The following is an 18,811-nucleotide window of genomic DNA, read 5'->3' on the forward strand; positions in this document are numbered from 1 at the left end:
AGAAAATGAATATATAAAAGCACTAGAAAACGACACTTTAAGGACGGTACAAGCACAGCCGTGTAAGAGCGAGGGTAAAACCACTTTAAGTGCGTATTGGTGGCGACCTTGGGAGGGACTGAGTGTGGGTGAAAGCTACATTGGCGGATGTGGAAATGGCAGTGATAATGAGCGCTGTGTGGTGGTACAAAGGTTATGTGTTTTAAGAATAGTGACGGCTGCTTCAGATAATTATATAATTTTTTTTTTATTATTAAAGTTTTAATTTTTAGTTTATGAAAATTTAATTCCTTTTTTTTACAGTTTGTTGATTTGTCTGTTTTTTTTGTGGGGAAAGATAAGTTTTTTTTTTAATGGCTTTTTCAGCACACTTAGATAAGGCTTAAGGTTAGGTTAGGTTAGGTTAGGTTAGCTTAGCTTAGCTTAGCTTAGCTTAGCATGAGGGTGGTTGATCTTCAAGTGATCCGAAAACAAATTTTACAAAAGTAAAATTGAAAGTAGAAGTGTAAGTGTTTAAGGGAAGATGCTCAGAACTTAATAATATTGACGCAGTGACGCAAGGCTGTGTACTCAGTGACAAGAGAGGGAATGAGGTGGCAGGGGTGGTGATAGAAGGGGTGGGTGAGTTTGGTGGAGGTAGTGGTTGTGGTGGGTGAAGAGATGGATGAGGATGGTGGAGTTGATAGGGCTAGTGGAGGTGGTGTGTATGTGTGTGTGTGTGTGTGTGTGTTTGTTTAAACCCTTCTTCAGAGGAGTCTTCAAATATAGTGTATGCGTGCTAAGTCATCGTTACCATTTACGTGTACATAAATTAAGTAAATTGGGCCCCAACAGGAGGGTGTGTGTGGGAGGGGGAGGGGGAGAATGTAATTGATGGCTTGGTTGCATGGTTGACTCCGGCTGAGTATACGTGTTTGCCCTTGAACCTCTTGGTAAAGCCTTTTGATTTTGATGTTCATGCCCATTAAAGGGTTATAAGATCAGGTGATTCCAACTGAATTTTCTGTTACGGTATTTCCCTTTAATAAATATAAGCTATGGTGCTAAAATGATTTGTATTAGGGGAGCTCACCTTGGGTATCAACACCAGTCATAGTTACCCAAAGATGCAATATCCATTTTCTATAGTTTTGTTGTTATTTTGTCGTGTGACGTAGGGACGAGATTAAAAGGGAATTGTCTTCACTGTATATGAATTGAATAGTATTGTCCATTTGCTAAGTTAAAGTGACTGTCTCGGTGCGTAGTACAGTACACTTTAAATGAAATCAATATACTTGTGAAACACGAGAGTTAAATAAGGGTGGGCGGGCGTCTGCGTAGAGTAAGAGGCGAGTACGGCGGGGGAGAGTGGGGAGATGGCGGGGGGTGTTATGGGCCCTCACTCCCGCCCCCAAGTGTTCAAGGTCGCGGCATATATACACAGCTGGGTTTGGAGTCATAAAGGTATAATACAATACCTTTATTGTGCTCCTTAACTGGTGCTTAGTTAACGTATCTGATTATGGCAGATTATATGGTAAAATTTTAATGTTATTGTAAAATGTGAAGAGTGTTTTAGTTTCTGTTTAAAGTAGCTGTTCGGTGCAATATTTCATCTTCAGGTACGAGGATATTCATCATAAGAATCTTTGTAAACTTAATATCACCAGAGTTGTTCGACACTATACAGTATGTACGCCAGGAGGTAGTTAATTGCCTTCCTCAGCAATTACAGTAATACTCCTAAGTGCCTAGATTACAACACACTTGAGGTATACATATACAGTACTGTATTTCCTTGTTGAAATTGAATCAGGTGTGCTTGAGGACATTCTTGCTGCCTATCCCAAATTTGCTAGCCCACACTGATTAGTCTTCAATCAGAATGACTCCAATGTACGTGATCCACTGACCTATATATACTGCTAATGAATATGATGTATTTCCTTCTTTGTGTACGAACCTCTGTCCTGCGTGGCAGTGAACAGTGGCATTACCCACATGAATCTGACCTATATATAGTGTCAATGAATATGATGCATTCCTTGTGTACGAACCTCTTGTCCTGTATGGCAGTGAAAAGTGACATTACCCACATGAATCTGACCGACATATATGTATGTATGTGTGCGTGTGTGTATATGTATGTGCATGTACTTGTATATGTGTATGTATATATGTATATGTATGTGTGTGTTTACATATATGTATATGTACTGTCAATGAATATGATCCATCTCTTTGTGTACGAACCTCTGTCCTGCATGGCAGTGAACAGTGACATTACCCATATGAATCTGACCTCTATACATTTATAGTTGTTAATGAATATGATGTATTTCTTTGTGTATGAACCTCTGGTCTGCGTGGCAGTGAGAAGTGATGCCACCCTCAGTCTCAAGACCTGACTGAATTACTCAGAATAGGCAAACTGTACTACAAGCTCTGCCAATAAATTTGTTAAACTAAACTGGGGAGGGAGTGGGACGCGCCTAGAATATCCTGATATATAACGGTTTCTGTTTGGGGAAGTTTCACACCCAAACTATGTGCAGTCATCATTTTCTGCACTTATCAGTATTGTTCGTCGTGTCCATTCTTGGTATTTTGTTTCCATAGATCTGTTGCCGGAATTGTAAAGAACGCATCCCGGTGGAAAGGGTAGAGGGTGGCCGGTAATAAAGTCACAGGAAAAAAAAGTCACAGAAAAAAAGTCACAATTTTGGCTAGGAAAAAAGTCACAGGAAAAAAGTCACAATTAATTTATGGTGGCCGGTAATAAAGGTTAGGTTAGGTTAGGTTAGGTTACTGAAACTGATTTACATATTAACCTTAAAAAATGTGAGAATTCGATAGTGAACTTTTCTTTTTTCCTGTGACTTTTTTTCCTGTGACTTTTTTTCCTGTGACTTTTTTACCTGTGACTTTTTTACCTGTGACTTTTTTACCTGTGACTTTTTTACCTGGATTTGGGTAGAGTTGTCATGTGTAGGAAAGGAGTACATACCGATGTTTGCATGTGTAACTTCCACAAAGGACTTTACCTCAATATTGCCAATGTTTATGCGCCTCCCATCACTTCCACCTGCACACAGAAGCGTCAAGGTACTTCGTAAACAACTTGTCGAGCGTAAGGTTGTTAGCGATAATGACGCGTGCGTGGAAAGAAACTGCAGGGCTGCCAACTGTGCATGGTGCATGGTCTCGGAGTTTTTATTGTTGTATTGCATATTGTTAATGTTTATCTATATTTTAATGCTGCGGGGGAACAGATTTGAAAGGTTATTTTACTTGGTATGTCAACTGGAAAAAAACAAATGCTAAGTTAAATATTAACTCATTACTGATAAGTGTGCCAATGTTTTTAGTATCGTTCTGTGTTTTGTGTGTTTGTTTCCTTTATGATAATATTTGATATATATATAAATAACTATATGTACTGTCTGTTTATAATTAAGTGGGTTGTGCTTGTGACATTAGGATCACGTGTGTGTGTGTGTGTGTCGGAGAGGGTGGCCATCGTGGCTGAGGAAGGAAAGTACCAGTTAGACTTTATTCCACTTCCTGTGATTGTCATTATTAGTTTTCGTAGTATAATTCGACATCATCCTGTTCACTTATCAGCTGTATAAATTAAGTATCAAGTGATTTAAATGTAAAAAAACAGAAATTAAATTTTATTGTGGATAAAACTATCAGAAATAAGTTTCGCTGGTATTTTACTGGTAGAGTTGCCAGTACGGGAGTTGAGTTCAACTGTTTCCTAGTATGAGAGACTATCGGACCAGTAGATGAGGCGAGGACCAGGCTGAAAGTGGTGGTAGTATTCATGTACGAAGTGAAACGATGACACTGAACTAAATGAATATAGTGTTACTGTCCTGAGGTTAGACAGTGTATTGAAAAGGCGGAATCTCTCGGACACTTAGTGGCCAGTCTAGGCCTAAGTAATTGACAGGTGGCTATGGCACTGCTCGTTTCCCCACTGAGGGTTTACCACGAATCAGTCATGTCAATGTGATATGAAAATTTATGTTGAGCGGTGCACGTGTGTTGTGGTGATGCAAGTGTGTAAAATTGTATTCAGGTGCACTACACGCCTTTAGAAAAGAATTCTGGACCACTGGCCAGTAGAAACCGGCAACTGACTGCCTGGATCCTCCCTTGATGTCGAAGCCTTTTTGTGACTGTGCTATAAAATATACCCCACGGGCTTTGTGTTTGACAGTATCATACATAAAATACAAGTGCATGAGTAAACAAAATGAAAGAATCTGGGCCATAAAGGGAAGGAAAATAGTTCACAAATAACCCAACCTTTTACTGATGATTGAATGGTTCTGCACTCACAACCTTCAGCAGCCACGACCATAAAAGAAATTTGCGATATTGATCCTGACCCTTTAGTTGATGGACATTAAACAGAATTACTTCAAGGGCTGATAATAAGTAAGTTTAAAAATAAATCCAATATACCGGTACATCTCCGCTGGGCAAGGTGACCGACCAGGTGCGACCGTGCTAGTATCAACCATGGCGCAACGATCAATATTTACAGCTGTGTTTTATGCTTAATTTGGTTTTCATTTAAATTCGTTTAATATAGATTAAACGATTAAACGAATCTTATACACGCTTATTTAAATTGTTGACATTGAGGATTACTTCGTCACAAATATGTTAGTCAGAATTATATCATGGAGAGAATGAGACCAAGTTTTTGCGTTTAACAAGTGGCGGGAACCTGATAGAGTTGTTGAAGTCTTTCACTGGGCCAGTTTACCTAAATTAACGGTAATAAATATTTTACGTGGTCATGGAAGTATCGTCGATGGGGTTAAAATTATGTAACTTCATATTTTGGCTTTTGGCCGACCCTGTCTAAGTAGGAGCATGCGGGACGCGATAGGTATAAAATTTTAGTTTCGGACGACCTAAAATTTTTAGGAATTTTATCTTTGCAATAAATAGTTTAGACAATTATAAGACACTTCTTCTATGACGTTTCCCTTTTAAATTACCTTACCTAACCGGGTGCTTCTACCCCCTGGACCTCCCGTCATAAAAGTAGTTTGAGGGAAACGTCATAGAAGAACGGCGTCTTAGAATTGTCTTAAATATTAGTTGCAAAGACAAAATTCCTAAGATTTTTAGCGTTGTCCGAAAGTAAAATAATACCCCGATTAGTAGCAAATAAAACTAAGTAGTAAGCAGGAATAGTGTTGCAAGTAAATCTGGGAAACACATCAAGCCAGACTAGTAGTAGGGAGGAGACAGAATATGACCTCGCTGCCGTTGTTTTGAACGTGGGGTATATGAATTAAGCATACTAATAGCTGGTTTGTAGTAATCATGATGGTTGTTTATATCCTAGCGTCACCAGCATGCTAAATAGCTCCGTTATCGACTCTGTAGCTTGGATCACATCATCAGTATGCAACAGCCGGCATGCGACCGTTGACGGAACCCAACCTAACCTCGATGACTTGCGTGGAACGTTCAGTGTATTCATATGACGTTGATATGAATGTCATGGAGGGTACTGTATAATATTTGAGGGTATATATTAAAAGTTAGCCGAGGATATAGGAATATAACATAGTATAGGTTAGTATGGAAATATGCACCAATGAATTCCATATTTTAAATTTTAGTTGGCCGTAGGTGGAGGTTATAGGCTATTCAGTGATTTCGTTGATTGCTGAGGTTGGTTACGAATTCCTCACATTGAATTGTTTCCTTAAAACTGGGAAATTCGCAATGTTCTCCTGGTTGCGCCACTGGCTTTTCCGGTTTCATCACACTAGGAGGGGGCAGGAATGGGCAATGTGGCCTTGGTTACAGCCACAGATGAATACACCTATAACTCCCACCCGTCTGTCGAATCTACTTCAGTTTCTCATGCCGCCACCATCGGTCACGAGTACGTTTAAGTGAATAATGGGTCGGGGAAGGAGGGTTTGCTATGATTACTTCAGGAAGACTTTATTATGATTGTTGTGAATATTAGACTAATTATCAACCCCCTCCCCTCTCATCGTTCGCAGTAAGTGCATCACCTGGTCCGCTGATCCGCCCCAGCCATTGCAAGTTCGTTTCCTTGAGCTGCTAGAATAAACCATCCCTCATTGGCCAGAAATCTCACGAAAGGATTTTATAGATATTGTCGAATTCAGGTTTTTGTGGATCAGTTACTGGCGGTGATGTCGAGGATGGCAATAGATTCATAGATTTATTCAGTAGCTACGTGCATGTGTTGAGGGACACGCAGGTACTTGGGTGAATCTACTGTATATTAGGTATTGTGGGTGTCTTTGAATTCATTACTTTTTTTTATATAATTTTCCGACGCCATTGCTGTGACCACGGGGGTGGCGGGCTAGATTCAGACTTTCAAATTTACCCCGTGAGGTGGGTAGTTTGTTGGGCACCCCTTTGCATTATGTGCCAGGAATGGCAAGTTACATATAGTGACAGAATGATGAGAGTGTGGGGCGAGATTTCCCGATACACTTCATATGTTTATGACAAAGCGTGGCAGGTCCCCAGGTTATGTAGTGCCAGGTCTGCCTCTGTGAGGAGAGATACCGCATGGAGACCCGTGGGCGTCAAACCATTGCTCAAGATGATGAAAACAGTGACACGTTTTAAATTTGACTTTCTTTAGTAATTTTTCATATACCCTCCCCCCCAACAGCTGCCTATAGACCCCTTCTCCCTCGAATACTGTAATTACATCTCACCCGACCTTATTATACGGGACTTAGCCCACCCTAACCCCATACTCTACCCCTGAGGACGGACGCGACACGCTCAGACACCAACACAAGCTTGATTCTAATTGATCCTATTCTTGTTCACGTACAGTACATGGCGTGCGAAATCATATGGATGAGCAATACAAACAGTAAATGAATATACAGTAAATTCTCTCTCTCAATAAAATCGGAACAGTTATTACAAGTAGCAGATACCAGCAGTGGGAAGGAAATGTATTAGGTCCTGAATGCAGCTGTATAAATTCACATATGAAAAACACTTGCCCTCTAGGGATAGACGGGTGTGTGGCCATGAGGAGAGAGACGGGTGTGTGGACATGGGGAGATAAACGTGTGTGGCCATGGGGAGAGAGACGGGTGTGTGGTCATGGGAAGATAGACGGGTGTGTGACCAGGGGGAGATAGACGGGTGTGTAGTCATGGGAGATAGACGGGTGTGTGTCCATGGGGAGATAAACGTGTGTGGCCATGAGGAGAGAGACGGGTGTGTGACCAGGGGGAGATAGACGGGTGTGTGGCCATTTTAGTTCACTGTATTAACTGATATTGAAACAGTTTATTTAGCCGGAAAAATACAGAGTGGACAATAATTATTAGCAACATTGACACCTGTTATATACTGTACATTTAGCTCAATGAATTATTATATAACATTTAGTATCATCTGGATTACTACATGTAATATGGTGTTAGTAAATACATGTTAGAATGTTACCACGTTCTCACTTTTTTTCATTACTATTAAAAATATATAAGTAGGTGGAAGCAGTACATGAGTATTGTTGGGGTGAAATAACGGGGCAGTCAGGATCATGTCTTGTCGGCAGAATATATAATCACTGCAATGGTAATTTATATCAACGTGATAATATATGATATAATGGTTTTTAATGGTACAGTAAAAGTGTAAAAAAAAAGCCTTAAGAGTTACTTCAAAAGGTATGGAGATTCATTTAAGTCATCGTAGTCTATGGGTTAAGTACTTATATTGTAGTGTTAAATTATTGTAATCTTGGGGTTGTCATCGTACTCAAGAGGATAAAGATAAAATAACGTATGGATACCGAGAGCCTTGAACCTTTGGTTCGGCTAGGAGTGCTGAGTGGAACCCCAGTCCTGAAAGTTGCATTGTTCACGACGGTTACCATGGCGCGCAATGCTGACAGTTGGCTGACGCCTCAGTATCAATGGCGCCAGACAGCAGAACATGCAGGGAGGGGTCAGCGGTGTTTTGCTTAAGGTAGGATCAAGTATAAGTCACCCTTGATGTCCTCAAGCGTCCTCTCGAACACTTTGTTTGCGTAATGTCAACCAGTAAAGTGCGTTGGTGGAAGGTGGGGGGGGACCTTGATACGAGACGTAGGCAACCCTGGCCTGAGTGTGTATCTACATTAACGGAAAGAGTGTCAATTGAAATATGAAGTATATTGTTTTTGTTGCAGATATTCTCCTTAAATTCCCTGAATTTTTATCGGATATATGGGTAAATTATGTACTGTATATACCGAGGTGTTTGGCTGTATTGGTTTAGGAGCAAGATAGGCGTCTCTTGGGTAGTATCTCGTGATCTTTAATTACTTTTTTTAATACCTCAAGTTTTCTTTGTGATTAACTTATTAATTCTTTTGAACTGTATGTCTTCATTATTCCTTTATTTTTAAAATTCAACTGGGAAAATTATTATATCGTGATGATAATCATAATTATGTACCGTATACATGCTTGCATATTTAATTGTTTAAAAAAAATCAGTTCTTTGGAGACAAATTCAAAAGGACAGTTAATATGACTCACCCAATTTAACAGGAAAATCCGGGAGATAAGTGCAAAAGTGTATCATGCTTGCTAATGGTGGCGGAGAGCGTAAAGTTTATATCTGGTTACGTGCACCCACACAGACAGTGTAGTAGAGGTGACGGCAGTTAAAGCAACATTCCTAGATGCACCACACCCACAAGCCACCTCCAGGCTGGTAACTTCCTCTTAGCTGGAGTTTTCGTGAGGTGTCATAGACGAATGTGGGAGAAATCAATGGTGTAAAGGCCCAACGACTGTTGTACTTTGGTTGTTGAGAGGCAGGGTCAGCAGTGTGAGGATCCAGTATTTCTATCCTGGCCCTCATCACACACACACACGTACCCACACCACACACATCGTATCAAAGATTGAAGAAGTGGAACGAGGGAGGTGTCCAGAGGGTTGTGGCGGCCAGAGCATAATGGAGGACGCAGGTGTGTGTGAGGACATAGCTTACAATAGAAGAAACTTGAGCGGGTCTGCCCTGTGTCCCAGTCCAGGACCCGCCGACAACCCTGATGACTTTCATGTGACGATGTCGTGGGGCCTCAACGCCCTCCTTGTGCCTCTCACCTACGCCAGGTCACTGCTTCGTGAGGGTGACCTCTCTTCACTGACCTCCCTTGTGTCAGCTTATTACCAGGCGGGGGAGGAGAAGGTCACCATCGGCTATAACGTAAGATATTGTGCTTCTCAAACACACACATACACAAACACATGCATATACATACATACATACACACATGCATACACATACATACATACATATACATACATACATACATACATACATACATACATAATCCATACATACATACATCCATCCATACATACATACATACATGCATCTGTATCACCTTACGCCCCACTTTAAGTTATTATAATAGCAAAAACGAACGCATTATGACGATGCCCTTGCTGTGTATTGATGCATACTATTTGTTAATTTTGCCATTGATCATCTCATTTTAGGGTTGTAAGTATTGTTAAGCTATAGCAGTGCGCTATATAATGATCGCATTCAAGTAAAAACAAGGGTTGTAACACTTCATTCGACAGAGCTGTACCTTAATGGTTTTGTTTGTACAGTACATATAAGGTGGTAATCATGAGATCGCCGTGTCCTAAGTTCTTGCTGAGCTGAGCTGAGCTGAGCAGGACCACTTGCCAAATATACCTTGGTCTATGGTTGACACTGACGGTGGCACAGAGCAGCAAATTTCATAACCGTGACCTTGGGAATATTATGACCACCATTATATACAGTAATTCTGTAAAGTCTTTAACATCTTCAAAAGATTAAACACCAGCATTAATTCTAAGAAAATTAAGATCAACAGGCCTAGTTACCCAAGGCAAACTTCTAATCCGTCATAGATGAAAAAATAAAACCCTAGACATAGGTGAACTATGATCTTTATATTAACTTATTAGTTCAAATATTCAATGACCATACAAACTTTCTATACTGTACAGTAGATATAGCACAATATATACCAAAGTTGATGTTGCATTGTTACTTACTCGTCAGAAAAATAAAGCCATGTGGATTTGTAAATAAACAGGCAGGTTTATCTATTGCCAACGTCCTCCCGACATGAACAAGTTCATATTAAAGACTCATTAGTATGAACGCATTAGTAATGCGTCACTCCGTCTACACGGAGTGACGGAGCAGAAAAGGCCAAGATTTACTGTACAGAAAATGAAAGTGACTTAATAGACCAAATCATAACGGAAACAGGCTAAATTCAGGACTGAAAAACCTAACGGTTTTATATACTATGATATTTTACTTCAAACTGTATTCTCTCTTGTTGCAGTACACTTTTATAATACTGTTTTTGAAACTGGTTAAGCTAATTATGAATTTTGGTAAATTCTGAACACTGAGCCCGGTGGCAACTGACTCTCCCCTCTCACTACGCTATTGACCTTACCCTAACCTAACAACTTAACCTAAATTATCCCAACCTAACTTAACTTAAATTATCCCAACCTAACATAACTTAAATTATCCCAACCTAACATAATTTACCTTAACCTGGGGTATCCTGAGCGAGATCTATGTGGCTTCAGGACTCGGACAATTTTGGTTTACTCAGCAGTATGGTATTTTCACTAAAATTTTATTGGTGTGTGTGTGTGCGCGTGTGTTTTGCTCACACTGAACACGACTTACAGGAGATCCTGAACACCTACGCAGACGCGTATGCACACTTCGGTCTTGAGGTGAATGTACGTAAGACTCAGATGCTCTTTCAACCTGCCCCTGATTCAGACACACCTCCACTATCCATCCAGCTTAACGGTACTACCCTCTAATGTTGCCCACTTTCGGTATCTCGGCTCCCACCTGTCCACCACCGCAGACATCGATGCAGAGATTCAGCATCGGGTCAAATGTGCATCTCAAGCCTTGGGCGGACTCCGAAATCGTGTCTTCAGTTGTAGGGAGCTGAAATTATCCACAAAGCTACACGTATATTCCTACCCTACTATATGGCAGTGAGACATGGGTCACATACGGGAGGCACCTCAAGGCACTTGAAAACTTTCACCAACGTAGTCTACGGTCCATCCCCCGAATTCACTGGGAAAGACAAAAGAACAAATGCCAATATTCTTGCTAACACCAACCGTAGGAGCAGTGAGGCTACCATTAACCATGAACAACTACGTTGGACTGGCCATATTACCCGCATGAACGACAGTAGACTGCCAAAGCAGCTTCTTCACAGTCGCTTAACGAATAGTAAACGTAACGCCGGCAGGCAATTGAAAAGGTATAATGATAGTCTTAAGACAAACATGAAAAGGTACCAAATCGACCCCCTCACTTGGGAGTCGATTACTCCACATTGTAACGCTTGGAGGGCACCACGCGAGAAGGTGTCAATACTTTCGAGATAGCCCGACTGCAAACCGTGGCAGACAAGCGCCAACTTCGGAAAGACGCTGCTACCGCCCCTCCCACAGTAGATGGAGCCCTCCACATGTGCAACAAATGTGGACGACGCTGCGGGTCCTGTATCGGCCACTTTAGTCACCTCAAAACTCCCTAACCTCGGTGACATCCTCAATACCTCGTATCATTGTATCATAGCTGGACGGTCGTCATACTCGATTCCGAGTGACAGCAAAGTAGTAGTAGTGTGTGTTATCTCAACTGGGTGTGTGGTTTCCGCAGAAGGGAGAGAGTCGCCTTTTGCATTATAGTATACCCCCCCCCCCCAACCTTACTCTCACCATTATCAGTTTAAATACGGCCATAAGCATCAGGTCCCAGACAATGAAAATATGAAATAAACTCGTAAGCCAATTGTATATGACTCCGCCTACTATTCCTATAATAGAAAGGTAATTTATATGCGGTATTGAGTTATATTTGTGTATATATTGATTTTAACGTAACCATCGGTGCTCTGGTGCTTGTAAAGGAAACTATTTTGAAAACTGAACTTAAATTTTGGTATTTCCTTCGTTCTGAAAGATGCAAAAATACAGATGGATGTATACAAGAGGCCTTGACAACCCCCCCCCCCTCCACCCTCCCCTGATCCTCCCTTGTCACCCTATTATATCCCTAGCCATCTGTGACACGACACACATACGGGTCAACACTACACACACGACCAGGAGTGTGATGTAGCCCCGATGAGTCATACTACGCTGCTCACTATAGTATCATGGAAGATAATTTTATTGCCATATTTATTTGGTTCCGGGTAATAATGTTGGGGATATTCTTAGTCACGGAATTCAGTTTCAGCATCAGTTATATGCCCTTCTGTTCTCACCGCGGCTGTTCGCGTAGATTGACAAGCGTTTAAATGTGCACACTGCTTCTAACTTGCCCTCACAGAGATACGTAGTACAGGAACTGGACTTAGTGATAAGAAATATTGCTGTCATCCTACGCCCATGTGTTTACCAGTGCATTAATATTGTTTAAATAAGGTTACGTTTGTTTGGGAAGGTGAGGTCAAGTTAACCTAGATTAGGTTAGGTTATTTAGGTATTTTCTCTAAGATACGAAATTATGAATATACCGGACACATTTGGTTTAATTTGTTTCAGCTCTTTTGATCCAGATTTTAAAATATACGACTATGTCCTTATCGCAATTTCCACACCATTTTGGCAGCCACTTTTGTGTCATAGCTTAATGGAGGTCGGTTGGATGCATTCTCGCAACAGTTACCCGGAGAATTCAACATACCAAGTTATAAGAATGGGTTGGTGAATTTGATGGTACTGTATATGGCAGAGCGCATCCCCATAATGGTGGCTCCCTCGCCCAGCTGGACGATTGTGGGAGATTACATGAGTGGTGTTAGCCTGTGGGAACGAGGAGCGAAACTGTACTAGTGCTTCTGTTTTCTCTCTACATATGTATCGCCTGCCAAGTGCTTCGAACTGAGGGAGGTGAGGTATGCTGCGATAGTCAACTAGTTTTTCTCGTAGATGGTGCTGTAGATTTAGATTTGTCTGTATTGTAAACACATCCTACACCTTATTGGGGCGGGCATAGTGCACGTCCCTTTAATTTTTCCATGGCAAAGTACATTATAAGTATATTTTCTCTGAGCTTTAACGAAGTTGTTTCTGTTAATTAATTTTGAACTATCCACCAACACGCTTGTGGTTCATCGTCATAAAAAGTGTATATACAGAAACCTACTTTAATGTGATAAATATTGTTACTGTGGACGTTAGGTAATGTAAGTGTGAATATTTGAATAATATGAGTGTGTGCACATTCTGAATAGTGTAATAGTATGATAGTCCAAAAAAAAAAAAGTATGTTGGATTGTTGGTCTCCTCCGTGGTTGATTCTGGGTGAGGAGAACAAAGAGAAAGGGAAGCTTTCGAGTTGGAAGTTCCCCAGAGATCAAAGACGTATTTATTTTGCTGGACAATCGGGGAAAATAACCTTTAACTTGGTTTATTATTATCTTGAACAATCCCCAGGGTAGAAGGTGGTCAAGTATCTGACAGCTAAAAGGCTTTACTCTGTAGTAATAATGAAAATCGTTATCTCCCTTATCACACACACCCTCTTCCCTTCTCCCCCCTCTTAACCCCCCCTTATTTTCCCATTTCTCCCTCCTATTTCCTTCTCCCCTTCTCTTCCCTTCTCCCCTCCTCTTCCCTTCTCCCCTCCTCTTCCCTTTTCCCCTCCTCTTCCCTTCTCCCCTCCTCTTCCCTTTTCCCCTCCTCTTCCCCTTTCCCCTCCTCTTCCCTTCTCCCCTCCTCTTCCTTTTTCCCCTCCCCATCCTTTCTCCCCTCCCCTTCCTTTCTCCCCTCCCCACCCTTCCTTTCTCCCTCCCTTCCTTTCCCCTCCTTCCTTTCTCCCCTCCCCTTCCTTTCTCCCTTCCCCTTCCTTTCTCTCCCATTTTCCTTCTATCTTCCTCTTCCTCTCTTCCTCATTCCTCACCCTTTCAGCGGATCCCGTGCCGATAAGCGGTAATCGTGGTGTGTAAGGCTCAACGAGATGCAATAAAGGGGGAAGAGAGGGAGGCCAGAAGAAGAATGGGTGGTTGGTCAGAGAGCCAATAAACGGAGGACCTGGGAGAGATGTAATCATCGGAAATGGAGTGAACAGGGAGGCTCAGAAAGGGGAGTGAAGCGTAGTGGTGAAAGAAATAAGGAAATGTAATGCAAAAAGGTAAAATAATTGGTAACAACGCATGGAATATATGAAAAGGAGAATTGATCAGAACGAAGGATATATGGCTGATAACGGCAAAAGAAAAGTGGTAAAAGTGAAGGAAATTTGGTGAAAGTGCAAAAAAAATAAATAAATAGACTTAGAAAAACGGAGAATGGTAAGAAAGTAATAAGAGTCGAAAATGGCAAATTGAGTTGGACGGGAAATTTAGTTCAAAAGGGGAAATTGTGTAAAAAAAAAGTGTAGATAGCAGATTTTTGTTCCTAAACCAACTAAAATAGTTCAGAAAGGAGGAAAATTGTGGGGGAGAAAGGGAAAAATTTGGAAAACAGAGACTGGTATAAAAAATTAGGAAATTATGTTGAAAATGGAAAATTATGTTAAAAAAACGAGAATTAATGTATACAAATGTGAAGCCATGAGAAAACACAGTGGTGTATAAAAGATAAGATGTGATATATGGAATAACCGTTAGCGCACTCATACATACAGTCAGTCAAGTGTTATACACTACTCACATTTGCGCACCCGTGATGCATTTCACATATTTTTTAATTGTTAATAACTACAGTAGTGTATTTACTTCACATATTTTTAATTGTTAATGACTACAGTAGTGTATTTAACAATCTAGAAAACGTGATTGAAGACCTTCATTGCTAAAGCGTAATACTGTACAACTGTACTGTAATACAATGTAGAGAGGTAATGTGCATTTTATTAGGATTTTACAGGTAGTAGGCAGCTATCAAACAGGGAGGTACTACCGCCTGGGAAGATACTGGAAGCATAATGTGTTGTCTAATGGTAGACCCTGCTGCTATATGGCATCACAAAAATTGTGACCAAGTCCCAGGTTGCTGATCTGACTTTCTGCCTCATTTACACACAATTGCAGGGTCTCAATTGCTTCTCTTACTGTTGACAACACAACACATATATTGTTTCTCACTTTTGAGCTTTAAATTATTATTATTATTATTATTATTATTATTATTATTATTATTATTATTATTATTATTATTATTATTATTATTATTATTATTATTATTATTAATATTATTAATATTACTACTATTATTATTACAGTGTTATTATTATTATTATTGTTGTCATTATAATTTTATTGTTATTTTTTATTGTGTATTTTATTATAAATTTTATTTACTATGAATTATGATTATTATTATTATTATTATTATTATTATTATTATTATTGTTGTTGTTGTTGTTGTTGTTGTTCAGTGACCTGTGCCTGGGTGGGCAGATACAGAGTCGATTACAAAATCATAATACAGTACTGAATTAACATGGCTGAGCCAATTGAGAGCCTGAGCTCTCTTGAAGACACCTGATATATACTGTATCATCCGGAATAGTATATACTGTACATAGCATGGTGGTAATAAGAACATATCAGAATGTTAACACGGTTATCACTTCGATATTTATTTATTTATTTATTTATATATATTTTTTTTTTTTTTTTTTTTTACATTTACAGGGTATATTAAAAGTATACATAATTTATGGTGGAATTTAAAAACATAAATATGATGAGGGAAGCAGTACAACATGGGTTGCATTAAGTGCGTGACAGAGATGTAACCGATCACCCAAGCGGCTAACAAGCCGATCAGTGGTGAAGAGGATAAAAGAAAAAGAAAAGAAAAAGGTGGAACAAGAGGACAGAGCTGTCTGGATTATGTCTAGTAGGGCAGGAGGTAGGAAGGGTAGGGTGGTGGGCTGGGCAGGTGGTGAGCTGGGCAGGAGGTAGGAAGGTGGGAAAAGGTGGTGAACTGGGCAGGAGGTAGGGAGGGTAGGGTGGTGGGCTGAGCAGGAGGTAGGAAAGGTAGGGTGGTGGGCTGAGCAGGAGGTAGGAAAGGTAGGGTGGTGGGCTAGGCAGGTGGTGAGCTGGGCAGGAGGTAGGAAAGGTGGGTTGGGCAGATGGTAAGGGAAAGGTGGTGAACTGGGCAGGAGGTAGGGAGGGTAGGGTGGTGGGCTGAGCAGGAGGTAGGAAAGGTAGGGTGGTGGGCTGAGCAGGAGGTAGGAAAGGTAGGGTGGTGGGCTAGGCAGGTGGTAAGGGAAAGGTGGTAGGAAGGGTAGGGTGGTAGGCTGGGCAAGAGGTGGTAAGCATAGAGAATGTATGTCAGTACCTGCAGGCTTGTGCGTTTATCCATTCGACTGAGTATTGAATTGAATATCCCAAAATCATATACAGTAACTCTAAATGATGCATCCATCCTATATGGATAGTGATAATTCTAAGTGATGGGTGAACTGTACTTGTAGTTTGAAAGTTACAGAAGTTATGAATACAGTATATTGTGAATTCAGCAACAATAGAATAACACTATTTTTATACTGAACATGTACCTATGAAGATCTAAGGTCTGTTTATTAACCAATACTGTAGTAAGTTTTTACCATTTTATGATAAGGATTTTTCAGATAGTTTCTCGACCATTACTTTTATGAACTTTCTGGTAATTTACTGAATTTAATTACCTGTAATTGTAAGATGTAGGTCAGTTTTTGTACTGTACTGTACTTACAATCATTACCTTTGTGTTTCAGGTGTCGGCCAATGACACGTTGACAAGCATTGCAGCCAGGTTTGACACAACGCCCTCGGAACTAAGCAAGCTCAACAAGCTGTCCACCAGGTTTGTGTACCCTGGCCAGGTGATAGCCGTCCCAGACAAGTCAGCATTACTGGACAACAAGGCCGACGGGGGGCTACAAGACGCCACTGAGAGCAATGGACAAGGTGAGAGTATGGAACACTGGGGACCTGGTGACGAATGGCAATAGTGGGTAGAAAAGAGAAAATAAATGTGATTCATGAATGAAGGAAGAATATAGAGGACAAGAGTGCAAGATTTAGGGTAGAGGGGAATAGTAGACAACAAGAGCAAGTTATAATACATGCCATACAGGCGTATCTGAAGCCATTATATGATGACTTGAGTGGGATAAGGGTGGGAACTAAGTCACTTTGGGTGTCATTGGAGTCCCCACTTATCATCTTACCATTTATTGTTGCTCCATTGTTAAGTTGCTAATGAAGTGGAGAAGGTGTCTGTTTTGTGTTGCTTTGATTTATTATAGTGTCACTGGCTGCCATCTACTACTACTTAACTGTTCTTCATGTTGTAGGACTGTGGCAGTGCAGGGAATCCAAGAGGTGTTCCTGCCTCAGTCTGGTCATTGCATTGTTTAAATTTGTACCTCACAGAAACGTGCAGGATTATGCCCTTTCCTAATTTCATGAACATTCTCTTTAGGGTTCTCCTTTATGAAGGGAGTCAGTGGAAGAACTTTGACTTCAAATGGGAGACAATTCTAGACCAGTCCTGATCAAATTTTCAGTGTTATCACTCTGTGTAGGTACAGGAAGCTATAATACAGTAATTGTTTTGTAGTGAAGTACTGTTAAACATTTTCTGAAATGAAACACCATAATGAACAAATAGTTCACTCACTTCATACAAGATTTTCAGTTGCCAAACCTCCCTTTATTTACCAAATGGCCCCACTAGAGGTGGCTATGCTAAGGGAAGGAGGTCAGTGGCCTGTGTAGGATCACTCCACTGTTCTTGATAATTTTATCAAGGGCTATTTTGAAGCCCAGTACTGTACTGTTCTTGATTCCACAGCTTGGGCTGGTAGACCGTTTCATAGGTCTATCACCTGTGTGAAAAGTATTTCCTTATATGTATTCATTTTGCATGATAACTTGGTGAGCTTGTAGCTATGTCCTCTCATGTTGGGGTGCGTGACGTCACAAAGAAATGTCCCGGGTTCACGTTTTCTGTTGCTTTTATATTTTGAATGTTTGAATGAGATCTGCCCTGTTGTGCCTTTTCTGGAGGGCTATTAGGGCCAATTGCAAGAACGGTTATGGGGTGTACCACGCCATTTACGATGACCTTCTTGCCCTGGTCTTTTTCAGCAATATCGCCTCTAACACATGGAATTCTGCACTTTTCGAAGCTTTGGAGGAGTCTCGAAACAAGTTTCCTGGTGGGAATTATTAGCTAGTGCTGTACTCAAAATATCGAAACTTCGAGATCTCTCCAGAGCTTCAAAAGGGTGGTATTCCTGAAACAAGATCAGGGCAAGAAGGTCATCGTAAACGGCGTCGTACACCCAACGACTGTTCTTGCAATTGGCCCTTAGTCCTAAAGCCCTCAGTCTACTTGGATAATCGAGATGACAGTTCCAGAACCATCTTAGTCACTCTGCGTTGTGCCTTTTTTAGGGATGTTAGATCTTTCTGGAGATAGGGTTTCCATGCCTGTATACAGTACAGTAATCCAAGCTGTGACGTACTTGGGATTTGTACAGTTGAAGGAGCATTTTCCTCTCTTTGTATTCAAACGTATGCTTTATAGTTCCCAAATCTCGATTTGCTTTTCTCACTGCTGCCCCCACTTGTTGCGTTCCCTTCAGTGAATGATCTATCACAATGCCAAGATCTTTCTCCTTATTGACAGCTCATTCAGGTCTTCTAGCATTGTTACGACATCATCCTGACTTGATACCTTCCCAAATACAGTATCTTCATATCATCTGC

At 40.8% G+C, this 18,811-nt stretch overlaps 1 protein-coding gene across 8 annotated transcripts in view; it reads left to right on the forward strand.

Annotated features, from left to right (window-relative positions):
- Positions 1-18,811, forward strand: part of LOC121865439 (oxidation resistance protein 1-like) — a 141,018-nt gene that overhangs the window by 40,138 nt on the left and 82,069 nt on the right. For 3 of the 8 annotated variants that reach the window (XM_042364860.1, XM_042364861.1, XM_042364862.1), the window contains exons 1-2: positions 8,569-9,234; positions 16,810-17,002. In XM_042364860.1, coding sequence (XP_042220794.1) covers positions 8,980-9,234; positions 16,810-17,002 — 448 coding nt within the window. In that variant the 5' untranslated portion in view covers positions 8,569-8,979. Of the gene's footprint in view, positions 1-8,568; positions 9,235-16,809; positions 17,003-18,811 lie in introns of those variants that run through there. The other 5 variants (XM_042364864.1, XM_042364863.1, XM_042364867.1 and 2 more) reach the window with 3 other exon arrangements.

Source organism: Homarus americanus, unplaced genomic scaffold, assembly GCF_018991925.1.
Source record: "Homarus americanus isolate GMGI-L3 unplaced genomic scaffold, GMGI_Hamer_2.0 scaffold25483, whole genome shotgun sequence".
Lineage (NCBI taxonomy): Eukaryota > Metazoa > Arthropoda > Malacostraca > Decapoda > Nephropidae > Homarus > Homarus americanus.